Below are 25,169 nucleotides of genomic sequence, written 5' to 3' on the forward strand. Positions count from 1 at the left end.
AGGTAAGAATTTACAGACACATCAAGCAAACAGGAGGGGTTGTTTGATTGCATGGACACAAACCATCTATCTGATACTGTCACTTTTACTAGCCCATGTAACAAGGAAACAGTTATTGCATGTTATGATACTGCAGGTTACAGGGGTTTGCAAATATCATTCTTGCAAATTAATAAAATCCCTCTGAGACTGACACAAAACCTCACTGTTAGAAGTCACAATGGAACCCTGCTTGGAGGAACTTATCCAGCCCTTTGGCAAGGCACCTTCTTGAAAACATCTGCACTGAAAGAGGGATTTGAACAGGAAACTGCCTTCAAAGTTTCCTATCCTGGATTAATAGATGCATGAACTTTTGTACTACAGGACTAAAATATGTATAAATTCATAGATGATAATTTTCTACTTTATAATTGATGTGTTTCCTTGTTTTCAGACTTCTAAAACTATTGTAATATAGCTATTTTCTTTTCTACTTTACAGGGAACAAGAAGGTAAGGAAACAGATGTTTACTAAACAACCAAATCCAGATGTTTTCTGAACAACCAAGATGTCACTGACAATGCTCTCTCTTTCTCTCTCTTTTGGCTGCCTGCAGAAGATTGCATTGAAGAAGGTACACTTCTACATTTACTAGGAGAGCCAAATTAGGGATCAATAGTGATGTGTCTTATGCAAAAAGAATAGTAGTTTTTTTAAAAAAATCTGTAAACTATGTTTATGCTGTAAACTATGTTTTTCAGTGTGGCTACTGGTAAGTTCTATATTTGATGAAAGACTTTAGCTCATGTCAATGCCTTCTGAGCTGTGGCTGGTGGAGGAGAGAGGGAGGATGTTGTCTTTTTTCCCCCCTGGTACCCAAAATGTGGAATTCTGACCATACCAAGTTAGTTTGTATCCTTCTTTGCCACCATTTGACAAAGTTTCTGCTCCATTAAGCTTCTGCACTTAAGCTTCTACACTCCTTGCTATGTAACATAGCAAGAAGAGATGGTTGTGTTAGCCTGTTTCAGTTTGTGTACCAAAACAAAAACAAAAATAAAAATTTCATGGCACTCTAGAGACTAACAGACTTATTTCAATGTAAATTGTTCTGGATTGCAATCCACGTTCTCTGGTGCATGGCTAATTATTCTGCTGCATGTGTCTGAGGAACTTCCACAGAAGCTCACAGTGAAATAAATATGTTAGTCCTCAAGATGCCACAATACTTTTCGTTTAATATTTGTTTTGTGTTTTGTTATGCTTCCTATATAACAATGCTTGGTGCTTTACTACTGCTTTAATGGTGACAGGTAGTGATGCTGAATGCTGACATCTTAAGTACTGTCAGTGCTTATTTGGTGGGTTTAATGCCTATTGTCATGAAGCAATTTTGCTATCTCCATTTTGGGCGAGGTAAGCCATGTCTTTTGGATTCGCAGTGTGGTGCAGTAGATAGAGTTATGGTCTAGGACTCTGAAGAACAGGGTTTGAATCCCTGTTTGGCCATGGAAGCTCACTTGGGGAGTGGAATTTGTAAAACCACTACTTAAATATCTCACTTACTTTGGAAGCCCTATTATGGGCACTATAAGTTGGTTCCGACTTGACAATATAGAACACACAATCACGTCTTTTATTATAAATAATAAATAACTCTATGAAATATACAAATTATTTTCCCTAAATAAGGCTTAAGAATATCTAAAAGATGTCTCTTGAGGATTTTAGTTATTATATCAAAGAAGTAAGGAAACATATCTTTGAAGAATTGTTTGTTTTGTTTGTTATGTTCTAAAAGAATTTATGCTATCACTCTATGCAACTGAATGGATTAGTTCTGAAACTAAATTGAAACCCATATATGGGAAAATAAGTCTAGGACAAGCTTTTGGTTACTTCATTCACTGGAACTTGATCAGTATATCTGCATTTTTACAGAATACTGCTTGTTCTTCTTTTTACTTGAATGAAGCCTATTTGTCCATGAATAAGTTGCTGTTCTGGATGTTCCATACCTTAGCATCTATTGTCTTTGCTAGTGCTTGGTTTTGTAAGTGCTTTGCACCTGAAAACTAGCTGCTTGCACAAGTGTAAAAAAAAGATCAGCACTGGGTGAGAAAGCCTGCTTGACCCCACAGCTTGATGTGATCCTTTGCTAACCTTCTTTACTTATTCCCTTTCACCATCCTTGCTTTGTCCTGGTTAAGAAGAAGAAGATTGGATAGAGGTGGAAGACGGTAGTAGAACATTTCTTTTCATTTCACTTTATCACTAGTTTCTTAATGATGTGTAAGCTGAATACTCATTGTTCTTTCATGCATGAGAAATATATCCACGTCTGTACTGGGCATTCACTGTATGCAAATTTACACTGCACAAACCTATCTATGCATAACTATAATTTCCTCTTCCCAGAGAATTCAGGGAATTGCAGTTCTGGGAAGAGGAGCTAGAGATCTGTAATAATTAATTCTCAGTATCTTATCAACATCCAATTTACTGTGAAACTTAAGCACACTGGCCTAAATCCGATACTAGGCCCATCTCGAGTAGATCCTTTGATTCAATAGGACCTACATAAATGTTAACATCAGTGCCAACTTGATTAAACGACTCTGCTCAAGCTGAGATTAGCAGTTGGATTTATGCTATTAGGTTCAGCTACGATGGCATAGTGGTAGGAAAAAGGATACTCTCCATGTGTTCAGATAAAGATATTTTTTCAGAGAAAAATACTTTGAAGGTGGAAGAGATCTTTGTAATTTAAGACTGAGTGCTGCAAAGGCCGAGTTCTAATGATGCCTTCTGGAACTTCCTGAATGGGTACCCTTATTGGGGGTACTTGGGTTTTAAACTTGCAATCACGTATTCATTCCTGCATTTCAGAAATGCAGGATTGTAAAACTAATACCAGATGTAGATTTTGTAAGGGTCTGGTGGGTGTGGTCATAATTGGTTTCCCTTTTGTAACATCATACTTATAATTTAATGAGAGACTTAAGGCCAGCAGCTCCATTAATCAGATAAGGTGGTTGCCTCAACTAGCAGGTTCTGAAGGGCAGCAACAGCCAGTCCCCTCATAGAACATTCTTCCTGAGTGTCCGGTCATTCCTACACACTCCTGCTCAGACCATTGGCTGCTGATGTTTTTGAGATGGTTCAGGAATGTGGGAAGATTCTTCCCAGATGCACTTTGAGTAACTCTCTCTATGTCATGTTAAGGACTGGCAGAACTTATTTCCCCTCCCACAAATCATAATGTGTTCAGTTTAAGATGATATTCCTAAGAGATTGTTCTCATCATTTATTAGCCATGCTCTTCGGTGATGCTATAGTTAACTACTTTTCTTCTTTGATCAGCTTCTCTATGGCTGGGGTTCATTACCTCAAGCACATTATTTGCCAACCTACAACTGAAATCCTCTGTAGCATTAAAATCATTCATCTGTTTTGTTCTACAGAACAAGAAGAACAACTGGAGGAAGCAGAAGAAAATGGAGAAGAAGCCACAGAAGGTGCGTACTGATGTTCACTTGAGCACATCGATGGCTGATGTAAATATCATAATGGCATGCTCTTCATGGAATGCAGAGGGGCAAGGGCATTGGAGGGGATAGTGACTCTGCACCTAGCTAAGGAAGTACATTGCAGAAATTGTCAATATTGCTTTCATCCAAGAATAATGAGAATTCTGTTAGTGGTTTATGCATGCATAATTTAAATTGTGTGATTCACCACAGAGAATTGTTGCTAACTAATGGCGTGTTGGTCATTTTATGGGTTGCCCACCCAACTGCACAAGCAGCATGCACTTAGTGATACAACCAGTGTCTCATTAGTTAGTGACATTTTTTCACAGTGAATTATGCAGTTTAACTTAGATATGCATAAATCACTAACAGGATTCTGGCCAAAATGAGTAAAGCTGTAGATTTTCATAAAATCATAGAATAATGTAGTTGGAAGGGGCCTACATAAAATCCAGCCCCCTCCTTAATGCAGGAATCCAAATCAAAGGCTATCTGCCAGGTGGTTATCTAAATGTCCTTCCTTCCTTCCTTCCTTCCTTCCTTCCTTCCTTCCTTCCTTCCTTCCTTCCTTCCTTCCTTCCTTCCTTCCTTCCTTCCTTCCTTCCTTCCTTCCTTCCTTCCTTCCTTATGGACAGAAGGGAGCTGTTTGAGTATTTATAAGTATTAAATGAGGAAGAAATGTTGATTCTGTGACTTGTACAGTGCCCAGGTTTCTTGGGGTACAGATTTTATATCACTTTGTGTCATACCTTGTGTCACACTTCCGTGACTTTGTTTCAATCAATCCTCCATTACGCTATTTTGTCAGCATATGTAGCAGGGGTACCACAACAAAGCTGAGAGATAGAGGAAGATATTCTATCTTTGGTAAACAGCACCTGTTTGTGTCTGAACTCAAATGTCAATTAAAATATCTCTTTTCCCTAGGGAGAAGATCAATGATTTTGAGAACTGTCGGTGTCTTGAGACCTAGTCAGGCATTAATTTCTGCTTAAAGAAACAGTTAGCCCACTCTCTCTGTCCTTGTGTTCTTCACAGAAGCAACTAAGAACTTGGAAAGAAGTTCTCCAGTTCTTGCTTGCATGTAGATCGCACATGCTAGAATTAACTTGTCTTCTGCAAACTCACTGTCACTCATGTACAGAAGGTGATGGGTGGGTCTAGCTGCTCCCCTCTAAACACATTCAAGGAACTGCATTCTATATTCTTTAATGTGGCTTCAGTGTCTTCATCAGCAGTCAATATACCCTGAACAAACACTGTTTTTTCTCCATTGGCCAAAGGAAACAAACATCTAGCATTCTTTGTTGACACTAGTTTTGTTATTTTCACCTCCTACTGCGAGAAAGGAACACTGCTAAGGTTTCCAGAGGACATAACAAATGTTAGGGAATGTTTTCAGAAACTGACACACCCCTGCCCTGGATTTTCCTGAAGGCACCTTCTTTGATGCAACTAAATGCTCTAATATCCATTACGCTGATATCACGTCATCCTCTGCCCTGTATTTAGGAGTGGGGAGGCTGCTTTCTCTGAATTCCGTATACGAGAATGCCAACAATGCAAACCTTGCCAGTAATGCATGAGTGAACTATGAAACATGTTGGCAATGGTATCAGGCATGGCTAAGAAGGACATAGAATATGTATCAGGCAGTGATGATTCTAGGTATCATTTTGTCTACATGGCACAACTCTAATCAAAATTCATCATTCTTCTTTTGAAACAGAACAAGAAGAGCAAGCTAAAGAACCAGAAGAAGGTACATGAGAAGAAAAATCTGTCATGTGCACCAGGGCCAGAATATGAGAAAATCTCATTACTTTGGGGCTGATACTGATCTTGGCTCTCAGGCTCACACAAAGCAGTGGGTGGCTGGGTGTGTCTGCATAGCGGCACTAGCAAGGGAGGAGAGTATGACAAGCATTCATCTGGAGAGTCTGGCAGCAGAAGAGAGAAAAGGAGATCTGGAATGTGTGGAAGGTCACCTCCATTGTTTGCCATCTCCTTTCCCAGAAGTTTTAATAATAAAATAAAAGTGGAGCTGGACATAAGGATGGGAAAATCCTCCAGGTTCATTTTCTCCTGCATTGGAATGCTTTATGCCTCAAGTACTATCTATCATAAAAGTGAAGATTTTGGTAGATCTTGGTAAATATTTATCAAAAATGAACTGAAACAACACTTTTCACCCAATCCTACTAGTGTGGCAGAAAAAGCAGAAACACATGCATGGTATGAAGCTTTCTAGACTCACTAGAAACCAAGGCCTGTGTGTAGGATCATATTGTCTCATGTTCTTGCTTTTCTAGTGGATATTGTAAGTCCTATTTTTGTTTCAATCCCACACAAGGGATAGCTTCTGTAATCTATGTAAAGTGTGTGGGAGGGGTCTGTAGCCTTTCAGCCTTTCAGGTGCTGCTGGACTACAACTCCCAGGAGACCTACCCAACATAATTGATATTGAGGGATGACAGGTACAGTAGTCCAACATCCCCTGGAAGACCACAAATTGCACACATGATTTCAGTCCTACGGTTAAAACAAAACCATACTATAAGAAAAGATTCTTTCATGGTAGGCACTGCTGGTTTTTCAAGCCCTTAAAAAGCAACAAGAACGTACATTTTGTACAGCAGAGAAACATGATACAGCTACAGCAAATAAGACATAGCCATCTTCATCTATAATTTCATGGGCTCAAAACATTAGATCTGCATGTATTTTGCATGTGACATTTCTACTGGGCATCCTAGGAAACAATTCCACCAGAAAACTGAAATCCTACCCGTGAAAACTAAGGCAGGAACTAGATAAAAGTGTCCAAATTCCCCCTCCAACACTGGGGAAAGGCATGTTTGGGGGGCACTGCTGGGGAGGGAAGACCCCTAACTCTTCCTCCAAATTTCCCATCCACCTGTGGTTACAGATACAGGAATGCTAAGCTACAGACATTCCTAGTCTTGGTTTGGTTAAGAAGCTTGCCAGAAAAGGTAGCAGGTAAGAATGGTAGCAAAGCACTAACATAGAAAAGGAAATGTAAAGACTACCCTGTAAATTAGAAACCAAATGCTTTATACATAAAAACAGTTCCATAAGCCCTTGGAGTCAGTAAAAATGAGGGAAGTGCTATGTCCACAATTCGTTTTCCATGAGAGCAGATAACATATCTTTGTTTTATCGTCTTAAATTTTTGTTTGCTTTCTTGCAGGGGAATCTAAGCCCAAACCTAAGTAAGTATACATTCTTCATATTTCATGCTACATTAAATGTACAATTGCTGAGGCAAAAGCTGTTGAAGGGAATGAAAATAAGAGGTAACAAGTAATAAGGCAACCAATTTGAAGAAAAATAAACAGTCCAGTAATTGAACCCATCTTTTCACTTTGTAGCATCATAGCACTATATCATATTCTGTTGGACACTGTTTGAACCTCCACAGTACTTGAAATGGCCATCATGTTATTATATGTATTTATGAGACCTCTGTGGCCTACATTGGACTGAAAGAAAAATTATAAGGCCATTAAATAATGGGTGGGTTTATTCAGTTTTAGGAAATAATATTTTCTTTATAAGATGAATGGAAAGGGATTGCAAGAAAAATCATGAAATACATAGGACATCATACAAAGAGTTCAAATTACAGTTGTTGTGGGTTTTTTGGGCTCTTTGGCCGTGTTCTGAAGGTTGTTCTTCCTGACGTTTCGCCAGTCTCTGTGGCCAGCATCTTCAGAGGACTGGAGTAGGAACTCTGTCCATGCTCTGTTGCTGTTTGTTGGATAGTTGAGTATTTATAGCTGTGAGAACAGCTTTTGTCCTTTTCAGGAGATAGGGTGATCAGCGTTTTTTTTGTTGTGGATGTATTGTTGTGATAAGTGGGAGAGATTATCTGTCACTGTGGTTGATGGGTGTCTTTAGCTGGTCTCTTTTGTGCAATGATCCCTGGTCCTTGTGGGTGGGTAGAGTTCAGCCATCAGGAAGAACAACTTTCAGAACATCAGGAAGAACAACCTTTAGAAAACAGCCAAAGAGCCCGAAAAACCCACAACAACCATCAGATCCTGGTCATAAAAGCCTTCGAGAATACAGTTCAAATTACAGTAAAAACCATTCAAATAAGTAAGAATCATTTCAAGGAGAGCAAAATCAGTATAAAACAATTCAATATAAACACAAGTATGGCAAACAGCAATTCACATTGCAATTTTTTGTGAAATATACTGGTTATAACAGTCTATATGAAGCTTAAAGGAGCTGTAGATCCTCTCTCAAAAAGGCCATCTACAACTGGATCTGCTCAGTGTTGTTCCTGCTGCTGTTATGAGACTTTCCTAAGTGCTAGGAATAGATATGTTATCTCAGTGAACCTAATCTTAAAATAGCCCTATAAAAGTTTTCTGTTATTATCCACATGACATTATGCAAATGATATGCTAAGGTTAAGAGATAGTGACTTCAAGACAAATGGCATTATGATTTCATGGTGAAAGCTACATTTGAACTTAGGACCTTTGCCTCATAACATCTACTTTTAGCCCTTTTGCTACATTAGTGAAATTCTTTCTGACTTTTAAAAAGTGTGTTGCTTATATACCATCCCATAGTGCTTAAAAGACTCTATGGGCAGTTTACAACTTCATTAGGCAGGCTACACATTACCCCACCACCACCACCAACACCACCACCAAACTGGTTACTCAATTTACTCAGAAGGATGGAAGACTGAGTGAACCTCAAGCTGTCTACCTGGGACTGAATCTGGGTTGTGAGCAGAGTGTTGGCTACAGTACTGTAGTTTAACAACTGCATCAGCTCTGTCATACTTCCTCCCTCACTGTAGTAAGGTAATTCAGAACCTATGACCATTAGGAGCCAGTTGACTGGAAGAGACTGACTTTGACCATTTCCTGTTGCAAATCTGCCAGCAGAATCAGACCCTTCCTAGACTCCAGGGAATGGCAGACATAAAGTGCAGAGTTTGGGACTGGACTGGAGAAACACTTCTGGTCCTCTTCTTCCTGTATGTCGTGTTCAGCCTGAGGGATCTTTGTGCCCACAGCAGAGGCTTCAATTTCACTAAAACTCTTCAATGTTCAAAGAACTCAGTAAAAAAAAGTCATCGCTATTACTCTGTTGCATTTTCTTCCTGTGCTTCTGTGAAGGTACTTACAAGCAGATTGGTTTCACAACATTTATGGGAAATAGGCTGGGAAAGAGCAGTTTGCCCTGAAGCAATCCAGAAAGTTGAACAGCGACTTCAACCTGTGTTTCCCATAGCCACACCCAATCCTTTAGCTGTAGTGACACACTTGAATGTTGACCTAACTTCAAGGCAAAGTACAGTTAAGCTTCCTAAAAAGGAAATCTAGTGTGAAAGACTTGTGGCATAGCATATTTCACACTGCAAGTACAATTTTAAATGCTTGCTTTATTTGTATCAATATATTTTTAATCTTCAGCAATAACAATATTTTGCAATAGTGATCAAAATTGAGAATCCCTGGGGGTAGGTCTCACTGAACTCACCAAGACTTACTTTGAAGTAGACATAGAAAGAATTACACAGCAGTGATGTCATCCTGTATGTCAGAAGTGAGAAAGACATGAGCTTCCAGATGTTGATCAATTCTATCTCCCAGTATTCCCACTGACTAAGCTGGCAAGACTTTGTTGTTGTTGTTTAGCCGTTAAGTTGTGTCCAACTCTTCATGACCTCATGGACCAGAGCACGCCAGGCCCTCCTGTCTTCCACTGCCTCCCAGAGTTTGGTCAAATTCATGTTGGTAGTTTCGATGACATTGTTCAACCATCTCATCCTCTGTCATCCCCTTCTCCTCTTGCATTCACACTTTCCCAACATCAGGGTCTTTTCAAGGGAGTCTTCTCTTCTTGTGAGATGGCCAAAGTATTGGAACCTCAACTTCAGGATCTGTCCTTCCAGTGAACACTCAGGGTTGATTTCCTTAAAAATGGATAGGTTTGTTCTCTTTGCAGTCCAGGGAACTCTCAAGAGTCTCCTCCAGCACCACAGTTCAAAAGCATCAATCAGCCTTCTTTATGGTCCAGCTCTCACTTCCATACATTGCTACTGGAAAAACCATAGCTTTGACTATGTGGACCTTTGTCAGCAAGGTGATGTCTCTGCTTTTTAAGATGCTGTCTAGGTTTGTCATCGCTTTTCTCCCAAGAAGCAGGCGTCTTTTAATTTCGTGGCTGCTGTCACCATCTGCAGTCATCATGGAGCCCAAGAAAGTAAAATCTGTCACTGCCTCCATATCTTCCCCTTCTATTTGCCAGGAGGTGATGGGACCAGTGGCTATGATCTTTATTGTTTTTTGATGTTGAGCTTCAGACCATTTTTTGCACTCTCCTCTTTCACCCTCATTAAGAGGTTCTTTAATTCCTCCTGGCAAAACTTAAGGGAGTTCAAATGAAAAATTTCTGGAAAACCAAGAATTCCCCACCTGCTCCTAAATTCACCTATGTAGGAATAATTTCCTTTGAGCATACTTTACTGTAGGATTTTTTCCTAAATTCCACAAAGCATCTCTTCTGACAAGAATTGCATAGGGTTGCCCTTCAACTAAAGTTGTTTTTAAAAATCTGAAAATACAGAAGAGCAAACACAAAATCTCTCTTGTGTGGTAAAAAAAAATACTGACTTTTAACTGTATTGTCCAGAAGTGCAAAGATGCTGTGAAGCATAGCAGGCTGTGGGGGCTTGGAAACAGATATAGTGCTATCCCATTCTCACTCCAGTGTGCCTTGATATGAAGTTATTACAGCTGTTCAGTGCTCACATAAGTCAAATAAAGAAAAATAAGACCACAGTGACAGGTGTGGCCATGGTATAAAGCCCAGCAACCATGACATTCCATATGGCGCCCTCCAATGAGCTATAAATTGTTTCTTTGGCTTGGAACAGTATTCACATGGACAACAAGCTTAAAATAAAATGGATTTTGCAACCAGTTTATTTGTTAGAGTTAGATTTCTTCCAGTTTTTCATTCTTGAGAATTTGAATTGAATGGATTTATCATTCTGCATGTACTGCAGAGCCTCTTTACTGTTTCATTCTTACATCCTACAGCACTTTTGATGATAACAGCAGCAACAACAGAACAACAGATATTTTGATAATAATAATGTGTGGATAAGTAATGGCTTCATAATAATATGTGGATTAATAATGGAGATAATGACCTGTCAGTAGCGCTAAGTATTAGGCCTTTGTATTGTCTTTTAAAATCAGTTTTTCCACTTTAGGAATTTATGAATAAATGAAATTAGATTATAGTGTGATATTTTTTAATCCAGTTATATCATCTTCATGACAGGTGTTTATTCCAGATGTAGGCTCCAGATGTATGGTTTGGTCTGGACAAACATCTCATTGTATGGGAAAACTGTTCCTAGGCTATTCCATATGGTGGTCTACATAGCTGAATATCCTCATGCCCACTAAACAAAGCAAAACATCTGCAGGTAGAAAACTCCTAGTCTAATCTGGTCTAGTCAGAGCACCCTGATATGCTGATTTTCTAAATGTATGTATTCCCACTGTCATGGATGAATATTTAATCAATGCAGTCTCTCACTCGCACTCGAGGGTTTAATTAAAGGAACAGTTTTATATGTGATATTTTCTTGACCGCATTGATCTGAAACCCAGAGACAGAACTCTTTAAAATCAGTGGGATTAAGTATATATTTGTGAATAAATTTGTCATGGGAAGAAAGGTAATATCAATCAGCCCCTGGGCTTGCGAGAACAGATGAGCTGATAAAGCAGGCGGATGTTGCAATAGTGCTGGGTTAATTCTTTACTTCTACATAATTTCAGGCTCTTTATGCCAAATCTGGTGCCTCCAAAGATCCCTGATGGGGAAAGAGTAGACTTTGATGTGAGTATTAACCACGGCCATCTCAATAAACGTGTTCCATACTACCTGGCCTTAATCTCCCACTGTACCAAATCTTAACTAAGCCTTTTCTACCTTGTAGGACATCCATCGCAAGCGGATGGAGAAGGATCTGAATGAGCTGCAAGCCTTAATTGAAGCCCATTTTGAGAACAGGAAGAAAGAGGAAGAAGAACTGATTTTCCTCAAGGACAGAATTGTAAGTCAAATCACTCCATGCCACTTGACCATGTGCACTTTATGACAAGGTCCTGTTCTCCAAAACAGGGTGCATGTCCTGTCTTCTTACAGGTTAACATACTGCTACTATCCAAAACAATTTAGATTCCTCTATGGCCAGTTTTTTTTTCTGCCATTAATATTTGATGGTCTTACAACAATTGTTTGGTTTCACAGATACCATGTAAGTCTTTAGGAATCTCATGGCTATGATATCTAAGATTAGAATCTAATACTGTAATTCTAAACTCATTCACAGGCAGCACCCATCACCCTTTTTCTCATTTGGTTAGGAGAGAATGGGGGATTTACTGGGATTTGCATTCAGACCTTCTTTTCTTCCCTTTAAGAAAATACTTTCTGCTTGTAAAATCTTTAAAGACACCTTTAAAAAATATTTACGAAATCCACTTCTCTCCTGGAGCTTTTGTTTTGGTTTGTCTCAGTTCTAATTGGAAACTTCCAACCAGAATTCATGCACTGGATGTTAATGTCAAATGGGAAGTGCCACAGCCATGAACTCCATCCCCTGGTACAAAATGCTATTAATTATCTAGTACATAGTACTAATTATCTAGTGCATACTACCATTATTCTAAAGGTCTGAGAAGGTCTGAGATGAATCCTTATTACATGCAGATCTAAAAGTCATGATTTATTTAACATTTTGGTTGTGGAAAAACTCTGTCTTCATTTTTCATGTTTTAGGTCCAAATAAACAGTTAGCTTCACCATCTAAATACTGCTTTGCTTCCATTAAGAATGTTCACTAACTGGGGACTCAAAAACTGTGCATAGCCAGAACTGGCCTTTCTAATGGCTTCAAAGAAGCAAAAGTGGGAAAGTAGGTAGCTCATTGTAAAAGGAAAAATTGGTAGCTCATTAAAAGGGCTACAAAGAGTCAGTTACTTATAAACACTGCCCTGCTATACATATTGAGGTCCCACTGTATTTAGTGCATGTAGTCCCTAGGAAGTGTAGGACTGTAGCCACAGTATTTTCTAATGTTGGGGGGGACAACATTTGCATTTCCCAGCTCAAATGTCCAGCCTATATCCTGCTTCAGGCCATGTTGCTTATGTTTATAGCAAGATATCCCTCCTTTAGAACATTCATGAAAGTGTATCAAGATGTCTCATAACCCATGTTGAGTATTCCCCTTCCAGGAGCAGCGGCGAGCGGAAAGAGCTGAACAACAACGGATTCGTAGTGAGAGAGAGAAAGAGCGCCAAGCCCGCTTGGCTGTGAGTATACTGCAAACCCAGAGTCCAGAACAAGTTTTGCTTCTAGGTTTTTGAGAGGTTTGAAGGAAAATGGTTTTGTAATTTCAGCCATTCAGTGCTTGTTTGCTGCCTATGAAAACTTTGAAATAAGTACCATCACTAATGTACATTTTATGTACAAGCCCAGCCCAGTTGGTGCTTATTCTCCTAGATGTTTCCTGTCTCCAGGAGCAGAAAAACAGAATGAGAATCTACAGCTGTCTCTTTTCTAGCTTTTCTTTTCTCCCTCAAAATAATGCAACACACAGCCATTAATGTCTAAACCACTGGCAACAAAAGTGAGTACAACTCCAAGTGACAATGTCCAAATTCAGCACAAAGTGTCAATATTTTGTGTGGCCACCACTATTTTCCAGCACTGCCTTAACCCTCTTGGGCACAGAGTTCACCAGAGCTTCACAGGCTGCCACTGGAGTCTTCTTCCACTCCTCCATGATGACATCACAGAGCTGGTGGATGGTAGAGACCTTGTGCACCTCCACCTTCCGTTTCAGGATGACCCTCAGATGCTCAGTAGGGTTTAGGTCTGGAGACATGTTTGGCCATCACTTTACCCTCAGCTTCTTTAGCAAGGCTGTGGTCATTTTCGAGGTGTGTTTGTGGCCCAGTTTCTGAAGGGAGGGGATCATGCTCTGCTTCACTATGTTGGCATTCATAGTTCTATCAATGAACTGTAGCTCCCCAGTGCTGGCAGCACTCATGCAGCCCCAGACCATCACACTTCCACCACCATGCTTGACTGTAGGCACAACACACTTGTCTTTGTACTCCTCCCCTGGTTGCCACCACACACGCTTGTCACCATCTGAATCAAATAAGGTTTATCTTAGTCTCATCAGACCACATGAAATGGTTCCAGAAATCCATGCCCTTAGTCTGCTTGTCTGCAGCAAACCACATCTGGGCTTTCTTGTGTATCATCTTTAGAAGAGGATTCCTTCTGGGACGACAGCCCTGGAGACCAATTCGATGAAGTGTCCGGTGTATGGTCTGAGCACTGACAGGCTGACCCCCCCACCCCATCAACTTCTGCAGTAATGCTAGCAGCACTCATACACCAAAGCCAACCTCTGAATATGACACTGAGCACGGGCACTCAACTTCTTTGGTCAACCATGGCGAAACCTGTTCTGAGTGGAACCTGTCCTGTTAAACCACTGTATGATCTTGGCTACCGTGCTGCAGCTCAATTTCAGGGTTTTGGCAATCTTCTTATAGCCTAGGCCATCTTTATGTAGAGCAACAGTTCATTTTTTTCAGATCCTCGGATAGTTCATTACTAGAGATGGCGACGACTCACCATTTTGATGAGTTGTCCTGCTTCGTGAATTGCCAAAAGTTGACGACTCACGAAGCATGAAGTTGCCCCCATGAAGCAATGAATAATGAAGCTATTCATCGATTTGTGGGGGTGTTATTAAAAAAACCCACCACCACCACTGCCACCGCCCCCACTGCTACCACCTCCCCACTGTTTAGACATTAATGGCTGCATATTGCATTATTTTGAGGGGACAGCACATTTACACTGTTATACAAGCTGTATACTCACTGCTTTACATTGGAGCCAAGTGTCATTTCTTCAGTGTTGTCACATGAAAAGATATACTATTTATGAAATGTGAGGGGGTGTACTCATTTCTATGATATACCGTATATATGCATCACAGTGTGCAAATGCTTCATAGTGACTTAGCAGTTGGGGTGTCCAGGGAAATATGGAGCTTTATTGGGTAGTTCAACTTTTTTTTTTTTTGCCTTTTCCTTTGGCAGTAGTAGTTCAGTTACCTGCATTAGTTTGAATTTCCCTTTTCCTAAATCCAAACTACTGACAGCTTTTTAACTTTATGAATGCTAAATAGGATACAAAGGAGCTGTTGTGGTTTTGCTCTCTCCTAGTGAAGAAGAGTGGTTCCTTCATCTGCCGTTTAATCCCAAGAATTGCACAAACATCCCTCTGATTCAGTCTGCATTTGCTCATTTGTCCAAAGCCTACAGTGGGGTCTCGACTTACGAACTTAATCCGTATTGGAAGGCAGTTCTCAGGTCGAAAAGTTCTTAAGTCGAATCTGCATTTCCCATAGGAATGCATTGAAAACCATTTAATCCGCATCTGCTCTTTTCGTCCATAGAAAATAACGGGAAGCTGCTATTCCGCCTTCTGCCACTAGAGGGGGATAATTTTTTTCTTTTTTCCTTTTGACTTAAGATGACTTAGCTTTAAAAAAAGGGGGAAAAAAGAGTTCGTAACTCGAATCTAAGTTCGTAAGTCGAGTCCATATATTCCTATGAGAGTGGTTCGTAAGTCGAAATGTTCGTATGTCAAGCCGTTCGTAAGTCGAGACCCCACTAGCCTACTGCACTTCTGTGCCATCACTTCTAATTGTTTTGTCCATGAAGTCTCCTAAGTTATGCAAACTTTGCATAGGGCTTCTGGGCAATTCTCTATGTTGTTTTGAAGTCTTACTACGATTCTTTCCTTGGCAGGAAGAGAAAGCTCGGAAAGAAGAAGAAGAAGCTAGGAAGAAGGCGGAAGAGGATGCCAGGAAGAAGAAGGCTTTCTCCAACATGCTCCATTTTGGAGGCTATCTACAGAAGGTACCTGCCCCCTCATCCCAAATGTTATTTATTTATTTAAAATATTTTTACCCTGCTTTTCTCCTTAAAAGGACCTGAGGCTGGTTACAGCACCAGCTAGGATGGGTATTTATATTCTGCCAAAGAAAAAGGAAAAAAGAGGATAAAACATGACACAGATTTTTCAGAAAAAAATGTATATGCTGATTTATAGACAGAGAGAACGCTTTAGAAATAAAAATTGCCACAGTAAGATTGTGACCATGTGATTTCAGTGTCTGCCCAATCTGCTTTCCAGCAGCACAGTGCTAAGGTACATGTCCAAGGCTTTTAGGGTACCCTCACTCTCACACTTCCATTTTTATTTCCCAGGGGTAATCTGGTGCTATGCCATTTGACTACAAGAAGGAGCCTTACTGTATACTATAAGCACACAACCTTTAAAAGTGCTACAGTCTATTGTGATATTTTGAGTCACATGTGAGTTCTGAAATGTAGAAGCAGTGATGAGGCTATACTTAGACCCACTGGGACACTCATAAATGACTTTTTTCAGACAGAGAAGAAAGGTGGGAAGAAGCAAACAGAGCGTGAAAAGAAGAAAAAGATTCTCACTGAGCGCCGGAAACCTCTGAATATTGATCACCTGAATGAAGATAAACTGAGGTAAAGATGGAGATTGATAGCTTGGCCAGAAGGTGAAGGCTGAAATGGCAATAGGTAGGGGTGGAAATGACCTCTGTCAGATTTGCATTTCACTGTGAAAGTACATATGTCATACCTCTCAGTACTGGCAAGAAGGTGTAGTGTATTGTCCCTTGGAAAGTTGTACATTTCTGAGCGTTGCAGTATGTTTGGCAAATAAGTAATCTGCACAAAACATGCATACATTGAAAAATGTACAAAACTAAGATGCATACATGCAAAAAAGGTGCACAAGGAAGCCTTAGCTAATGGAAATATATACATATAAAATGCACAGAGAGACAAAATAAGTGTGTTGTACTTTTGTGGGAGGGAAGACAACCAGCAAAATCTCTAGAAACTGGAGTTGCAGAAAGTGAGAAAAAGCATTGCAATTTGAAATGGAACTGGGATGGGATGAGAATGCAGTGGCATTAAGGGGCTGTTCCCACATTCAGAATAAACTGGCAGAGGATCATTTTTTTTTTGTTTGTTTTAATTTGGGATAAAGTCACATGGCCAAAATTGGGCAAGGTCTGCCTGGACAATGAGAATGATGTCACTGGTGTCAGCAGATGCCCACTGATTAAAGACTTCCTTTTGAGATTTTGACATTAATTCATTGTGTTATGTGATAGCAGGGTGCACCCCAAAATTAAAAAAGGAAGCCTTTCATCAGGGACAATTTGCTGCTGCCAATGATGTCATTCTTGTTGCATCAGTAGAATTGCGTAATAGAATTTCAGCCAAGGACTACATATCAAGAGCCCCTTAAAAACTACTTAATTCTAAAGATGTTTTTTCACACCGTTATCATTCATGTCATAAGATATACAACATTATTGACATTCAAGCTTAAGCAGACAGAGTACAGAAACAGACAGACCACTAGAGGGTACCACGATCATACAAAAGTATGCCTCACCTGGAGGCAAACTTCAGGTACAATTTATGAAGGTAAGGGGTGTGTGGTACCTTTGTTAGACCACTAAAACCACAAACATAAGCTAGCTTTCAGTTTCACACGAGTCTTCATCTGGTTGGGAATTACAGAGTTAGGGGTGCTGCAGAGGGAACATAGACATTCAGAATTCCATTGCCAGATGTACAGGCCAGGCTTCCTTATTTGAAGCAAGTTCCAAAATGGGGGTTGCAGAAACAGTGCAGAAGTGTTAGGTTTCAGATTTTACCTCAGGCACTGTGGATTAGAAGATCACTCCCAGTCTTGTTAGATACAGTTAAGCTTCTCTTCCTACCTGCTGTTTAAGCTATGGTTGGAAATTATTGCAAGTTTTCTCAGTTTTATTCAGGTTGTCCCCAAATCCCAAGTTTTGGACATCTAGAATCTGTGAAGTATCCATGAGTCAAAATGTGTTACATAAATGTTAAATATATATATTTTAGCAATTAAGTTCACAAATGGGTAGAAAGGTAAATATTTCATTTCATGAACTTAGAGGACATTTTGGTTGAGGTCTACATAAAAAATAGATATATATCTAGAGTGGCTGAGATCCCTCCCAGCCCATCCAGGTGCCTGCCATTACTGAAGGTGCTGCTACTACTGTTGCCATTAAAACAGAGATTCTGTTTAGAGAAACATGGTGCCAGAGAGCATGTATCCTCTTGCCCAGACAAAGTGCATAGGACACAAGGTTTACGTACGTTACCTACCACACACCATGTGTCCATGCAGAATCAGTGTGTTTTGGTGGGCAATGGAAACAGAAGTGGAAGTAGCAATGGGCTTTGCAAGTACCTGCATCAGCCTCAGTAGGCTCTGCCCATCAACACTTTAGAGTCCTATCAGAGGTGAAATACATATACATACCAAACACCCATCTTATGAATATTAAGAAGCATGCACACTTCATTCTCTCTCTCTCTCTCTCTCTCCCTCACCACATATATATCACATATACTGTATATTTTCACACTGATGGTCCATATATAACATCTACCTATTATCTTCACATCCTCCCCACACATTTGTGGTCACAATGGCATACAGATACCCTTATACTTAGCTGCAATTCACTCTCATACTTAAGACCAGCTTTCCTCGGTTTGCTGCATTCCAAATAGGTTGGACTGTGCATGTAAACACCGGCTATCACCGTAATTGATGCAGCATGTTTTTATATCAGGGAAAAAGCCAAGGAACTCTGGCAAAGTATCCATGATCTGGAAGCTGAGAAATTTGATTTGCAGGAAAAGTTCAAGAAGCAGAAATACGAGGTAAGTCTGAATGTCTGTTGGAATAGCCATCTGCTTACATCCACAATAGCTAACTGTTAGATTGAAGGATATGAGAACAGAGTAGACACTTCTGACAAGCATCTCCAGTGCTGTCAAGAAGGGTTTGACAGTTGTGTGATAGATGTTAGACATTTGATAGATGTATCAAAAAGGGTGAAAACATTCATCTGCTATAAGTGCCTCACTTATCTTCAGAGATATAACAACCAAGTCAAATCAAGTTTGGCGATGAATTATCAGGTCATCATCCTTTTTACTGAATTACCCCTGATTGGCTTGGATTACCTATATGAGTGACAGATTGCCTTCCTGATCTATTAGTAACCTTTTCTATCAGGATGTCATGAAATTATCCCCTCACACATTCCATTATGACACAATCCCTGATTGCTTGGGATCTCCCATCTTATTGTTGTCAGAAAGAAGAAGACCCATAGTTAAGAGGGCAAAACAGCACTGAAATAGCAACAAAGGAAATCATGAGGATGAACTTTTTTCTTTCTTTCTTTTTCTTTTGATGGTATGGAGAGGTGAATGTTTCTTGCCATTATGGCTTTCTCAGGCTTCATTCTCCCTCTTTTGCAAGGAGTTCTTTAAAAACACTCTCAAAGTGATCCAGACATACCTTATTTCAACCCTAGCTGCATTAATGTTTCTTCTATTTTTATGATTACAAGGTAACTCTGTTCTCAAAACAAGTACAGACAGGCAGGACTAATCTGATTTGTTTCACTTGGATGTGAAGATAGCTTTTCCCCCCACCTGAAATCTACTTTAGACCTCAGAACTGAATGAGTCTTTAAATGAGTAGAATCAGATACCTTTTTGCTTCAACTGTATGTCTCTTTTTTGGTAAAAGAAGTAAAAGTATTAATGTAGGCCTGTGGTGGTGTATCCTTGCCTAGTGCAATGTTGAAAGGCCCCACAACATTTGCTGGAAGTTGCAACACACTCTGTGAAAACTGGACTGGCCCAATGCATTTTTGTCTAACAATTATCTACATCTAGGAGACCACCTTTATAAGTGTATTTTGACAACTAGCTTGCCCCTGTCATTGCTGAATTGAATGAAATATTGCTACAACAGCTTAATTAATCTGAACTAAAACTAGCTCAAAATATAGCATCACTCTCAGAAGTTACTGCAGTTTCACTAACTAAGTAGTGTGAGTTAGAGGTAAGTCAGAAGAGCACATTTTCAGTCTTCCAGCTTGCATTTCTGAGGATGCACGATTCCTTCTCCCTTTCACTTTTCCCTTCCTCCACTCAACAGACACTCAGCATCCAGAGGTCACTCACCAGGTTCAAATTCACATCAGACTTTTTGATGTTCCTCTTTCCTAGGGTTTTTATGTTTTTGAAGTTTGGGGGTGACTTCTGTAAACATTGAAGTTTTCTCCAAGCCTGATGATTCCTCCTTCTGTGTGGATAATGTCATTTTTCACTACATTAAGATTGTCATTCAGAGAATAATTTTGACCCTCCACATGTAGTTGAATTGCAACTCTCATCAGCCTCAGACAGCACAACCAAAGAAGGATGCCCACTTCTGCTATATAGGATGCAGTCATTCTGCACAATGACCCTTATTCAGCAAGGTGCTGAACATCAATGGCTGTTTTCTTACAATCTCTGATTTCTTTCAGTGAACGTTTCCTTTGCAAGGGCTTTCATGTAATGTATTCCTTTCTCTAACCCTAACCAGATTTCCATACTCACTGCACGCTGCGATGAGCTAAGCAAGTAGTAAGTATGGCCTGTTCCCTGCAAACAACAAAGTAGAGTGATGGATGATACAAGGTGTGAAATCCAGTGTGCAGATATTGGATATCGCCCTCTGCAGTAAAGGTTCAGGGCTGTCAGTCTTTTTTTAAGGTGGTCTTTTGCTGTCTTGCATGCTTGCCTTGCTTTGCTTGCAAAGATTCAGTTCATTGTGGTCAGCCAGGCACTTGGTCTTTTCAGCCAGACCGTTTGACAAGGATATGTTCATGAATGCTCTTTTGAAACCATCCTTTGCTGCTATTGATCCTTACACCAGAAGCAAAGGACAAAACTGCATTTTTAGTTAGCCACATAGATTTGATCTTTCCTTTTAAACCCTTCCAAGATTTATAAGCACTTTGGGTGAACTTTCTTTTCTGCAAAGAACAATGCATACTGCTCAAGCTCCAGAATGCAGCGAAATGCTTGGCAAGAAGCATCAAGCCCGGGAATTGCAGATTTTACTACCTCAGATACCTACTACTGCCACGATGGAAAAAGAGGACATTTACAGAAGATGTAGTTCCTGGCCACATTGGAGAATCAATCTGAAAAATGCACAGAAATGTGAGAAAGCAAGCTTTGGCTCCTTTCTTTTATCAATTGGGGCAATGTTTGCTTAAGCCAGCTGGACTTATAATGTCTCCATATGAAAGAAGTCTTCATGTTACAGAGGAACTGCTCTTTGTGATAGTTGACCATAAAGAGATCCACTCTTCTTTCTAATTCCCAGTACTAAAAAAAGAAGTTCCAACAATTCCCCAAAGGAATCCTTTACATTTGCAATTGCACAGTGCAGTTATACTGACTATTACACATTGTGAACCTAAGCCATCATATTCAGTTTCTTTTCTTGTCCTTCATCTCCTGACACTGTAATCTTCCTGATCTCCTCTTGGGGAAATATCACCATGAAGTGTCACCTCCTGTCTATTTCTCTTGCAGATTAATGTTCTACGGAATCGCATTAGTGATCATCAAAAGGTGTAAGTACTCAGAACATGTACCACCTCAATCTGTTTCATGGCACCAAGCACCCTGTAGAGCTTCTTTCTTTCACATGGACACTTCCTTTTCCTTTCCTTTCCCTTCACCTTTGCGAAACGCTGGCTCACTGTGGAGCTTTCAAACTTCTGTCTGTGTTTTGCTTTCCTCCTTAAACCTTCTGTTCCTCATTTCATTTGCCTTCGCTTCTCGTTAAATTAAAACTGCCAGTTCTTTGCTCTTCATATCTTGCTTTAGGAATTTGCTCTAGAAATCCATGATTAGTAAATGATGGCTACTGGTATGACTCGATCCCATGACTTGGTGGTCAAGAGTCTGACTAGCCATGTAGTTAATACTGTTAAGACTATAGAGAGGTGGGATGGTGGTGGTGGAAACCTCTTCCTGCTCTTGCTTTTTCTTATTTTCATCTTTCATCCCTAATTTCAGCTGGAGCTTGCTTTTTGCTACCCCCTGTCCACCATTTTACACCCTTTATTTCCTTTTCCTTGTTTTATCATAGGAGTTGGATCCATTAAGAAGCTTGTGCCTGGGGTGGGGTGGGGTTGGAGAGCAAAGGGCTCCTCCATTGCAATCTGAAGAAGCTGTCCCTAGTTGGATCCAACACAGCTGCTCCATGAAGAAGAAGTCTCCTTCTTCTTTAAGACTCAGCTCAATGTTCCCACTAGAGGAAAGGGGAGATAAATTTTGTCAATGCTCCTTTCCTGAAGGGGTCTCTGGCTATCTCTTATATGTGCCTCTGTATATCCAGCCCTTTAGAACTAAGTTTCAGGAGACACACTTTATGAAGGCTATTGTCATCCTCATTTTGCCAGTAGTGGATCTCAGGCTATTGTAGATCTGTGAAATCTGTGGCCAGAATCCTACTGGGGTTTTTCTCTTGAGTAAATGAAATTGCATTAGCCATGCCGGATAATTGTCACTAATTTACAAGGTGTTTCATTGTGTGCCTGGTCATGTGCCTGTCTGGATCCTTGCCCAACACTTTGTTAATTAGCTGCAATTTGGTATCATATCTATACAATTTCACTTTCCCGAGATTAAAATCACAATAGAATTCTGACATGTGTTTCTTATTATCTTCAATTTTTTTCCTTTTGTTCTCCCCATCCATCATCTCTAGTTTGCTTCTATTCCTGTGCTTTTCTCTGTTTGCCTCTCTTAACTTTTTACTAAGTTCCTTTCTTCCCTTGCAAACCTTTTATATCCTGCTTTAGCTACTGTCCACTGATCCCTGTATTGCTTCCTTGCAGCCTCCTTTGATCTCCACTTGTTTAATTCCTTCACAGCACTTCCCCTTCTAAGGATGTGTCAGTGAAGATTACTTTGGAAATGACTTGATACTATGGAATTTTTATGTCATAGCTGACATGTCCAGGTTTCAGTAATGAAACCACCCAGTGAAACTGTTTCTTGCCTATGAATCTTAGAATCTGCTCGTTGAGACAAGGCATTAAGCTTCTTTCTTCATGTGTCAGTACTTCTCTTATGGATTTGATGTCTCCAAGCTGATTCCTTGGTGTCCTATAGGTAGTGTGTAGCAGAGCAGAGAACTGATTCTCACCTGAAATCTTGACAGACATTCCAGCCACTGTGCAGCATATATGTCCACTCACTGGTGGAAGTAGAATGGTGGTGCAGGTAGCACGGTTGCAAAACTCATCCAGCGGTCCAGACATTAGTGGCAGCTTGCACTGAGCAAGGCCAGGCTGAGACATTTTGCTGTCTGAGACAAAGAACAAGGTAGTGTCCCTTTCTCCTTGCATTCATAAAAGCCAAAGTGATATACCGTTTGAACAGAGGCAATGAGACAGCATCCTCCACTGCACCGGAAGGAAACAGGTTAGCTTAAGGGGCACAAGACCAGCTGCACAGCACACAGTCCTCAATTCAAACACCTTGCTTCTACTCCTCAGCATCTATCAGTTAAGGTGACAGCTTGATGGTAGAACTGGCCCTGCTCCTCAATGAGCTTCTAGGTGCATTAGATCCAGCCTACTATTAGCCAGGAGCTTTACCTGCCTCTTATATCTTACCTCTTCTCTTGTTCTCTCCTTACCTGCTTCAGGAAAGGGTGAGTAGCATGCTGTGCCCTTTGGGATGTGGTGGTTTGCAGTGCTCTGGTGGATTGTAGTGCAAGTACTGAAGAAGAAGAAAAATGGTTTTACATACTGTGATTTAAGTAGATCCTTGTTAATCAAGTTAATCAATATGACCAAGGAGGGATTTTTTAAAAAAAAAATGCCTCTGAGCATAGCAGAGGATATCTCAAAAGGCAATAAGTCTATAACTTTTTAAACCTTCAGAATTCTAATATGCAGATCTTTACATAAATGTACAAATCAGATTACAAGTATTTCTAAATATTTAAGGTGTGAATGTGAGAAATAGGTATTTCAAAATGGGTATTATCACCCAGAGGCACTCATCAAAAAGCTGGGATTGGATCCTTGCTGGCTGCTGCGACGCATTTAATCAAGTTTCTTTCTATGGCATCCTTTCACTTAAGTCACATGCCCAGGTTGTCTGCCCTGACTTCACAGCCCAGACTTCATAAACAGTGAAGCTCCCGAATCTTAGATGGTCAATGGGGCTTGAGATCATACAGAAAGTCAACTGGTGGAAAACAAAAGAGACCAAAGATGGATTAATCTGTTACTTTTGCTTATCCAGTGTTCACATTTTTTAATTTCAAGGGCTCCCTGTCAAATATATGGTTTTTCTTACATAAAACGTTAAGTTATTAAAAAATCAAAATGAATAAAGATTTCAACAAATTGTATTGGCCATATTCCATAGGCACAGTTCATAATCTGGAAGTAACTTGTTATTTGTAAGTATTTCCTTTCCCCAGGATTAGAGGTCAAACTAAGTTACTTTACCCTCGGTAATTTTTGTATCTGGCTGTGGAGTCAAAGGCTGAGAGTCCAATTCTAAACTGTGCCTCCTTGACAGGGGTTGAACTTGATGGCCCATAGGGTCCCTTCCAGCTCTACAGTTCTCAGATTATTCTAAAATTATTACCACTGAAATCAAGTACAGTGGGGTCTTGACTTGAGAACTTAATCCGTATTGGAAGGCGGTTCTCATGTCAAAGAGTTTGCAGGTCAAATCTGCATTTCCCATAGGAATGCATTGAAAACCATTTGATCCGTATCTGCTCTTTTCCGTCCATAGAAACTAATGGGAAGCTGCTATTCTGCCTTCGACCACTAGAGGGGGATATTTTGTTTCTTTTTTTCTTAGGTCAAGAAAGGTTCAGGGAAGGCAGGGAAAATACAGTCCAGGCAGTACAGTACCAGGCAGTCCGAAGACTGTCTCCCAATCCACTCTCTAAACGCTGGGAGGAGTGAGGAAGCAGACAGGCACCCTTTTCACTGGCCAACAGTTAACTGAAAGTACAAATTTTGCACTTTCCCTGCCTCCCACGTGGTTTTTTTCAGTTCATAACTCAAATCTAAGTATGTAAGTCAAGTCAATATTTTCCTATGAGAGTGGCTCGTAAGTCAAAATGTTTGTAACTCGGGCCGTTCGTAAGTCAAGACCCCACTGTAAGGGTAACTTTAATGCTTTTGAGATATAATTGTAACTTCTACAGTTACAAAGATGTGGTCACATTAAATAGTTGAGGTGGAATATCCCGTGGGTCAAGTGCTGAAATATTTTCTATCATGTACTCATATGTCATGTCTTATTTTGGATGTAGCACCACTGTAAAGGTGGATAGGAGAAGAGTGTGGGTATTTTTGCCACAAGCCAATAGCTTCTATTTTTACATGTTTTGAAAAAGTAACTGAAAGTTACTTCAGTAACAGTATGACTGATTTTGAGAAATACTGAAGTTATTTTTCAAAAAAAATATGCCATGATAATGGTAATTAACTGCTTTTTGAGCACTAGTATAGAGAGTACCACATTATACCTGCCTGCCATGTAACT

The 25,169-nt window shown here is 40.1% G+C and overlaps 1 protein-coding gene across 7 annotated transcripts in view; it reads left to right on the forward strand.

The window, feature by feature from the left end:
- The first annotated feature begins 603 nt into the window (after positions 1–603).
- Positions 604–25,169, forward strand: part of TNNT2 (troponin T2, cardiac type) — a 31,810-nt gene continuing 7,244 nt past the window's right edge. Inside the window, exons 1-12 of one of the 7 annotated variants that reach the window (XM_078393341.1) lie at positions 604–617; positions 2,194–2,223; positions 3,448–3,501; positions 5,246–5,278; positions 6,728–6,749; positions 11,364–11,424; positions 11,525–11,641; positions 12,828–12,905; positions 15,432–15,542; positions 16,078–16,187; positions 18,353–18,443; positions 20,170–20,210. In XM_078393341.1, the coding sequence (XP_078249467.1) occupies positions 11,371–11,424; positions 11,525–11,641; positions 12,828–12,905; positions 15,432–15,542; positions 16,078–16,187; positions 18,353–18,443; positions 20,170–20,210 (602 nt within the window). In that variant the 5' untranslated portion in view covers positions 604–617; positions 2,194–2,223; positions 3,448–3,501; ... (1 more) ...; positions 6,728–6,749; positions 11,364–11,370. Of the gene's footprint in view, positions 618–2,193; positions 2,224–2,332; positions 3,502–5,245; positions 5,279–6,727; positions 6,750–11,363; positions 11,425–11,524; positions 11,642–12,827; positions 12,906–15,431; positions 15,543–16,077; positions 16,188–18,352; positions 18,444–20,169; positions 20,211–21,170; positions 21,212–23,298; positions 23,928–25,169 lie in introns of those variants that run through there. The other 6 variants (XM_078393339.1, XM_078393340.1, XM_072997134.2 and 3 more) reach the window with 6 other exon arrangements.

Source organism: Pogona vitticeps, chromosome 4 (genome assembly GCF_051106095.1).
Source record: "Pogona vitticeps strain Pit_001003342236 chromosome 4, PviZW2.1, whole genome shotgun sequence".
In the NCBI taxonomy this organism is placed as follows: Eukaryota; Metazoa; Chordata; class Lepidosauria; order Squamata; family Agamidae; genus Pogona; species Pogona vitticeps.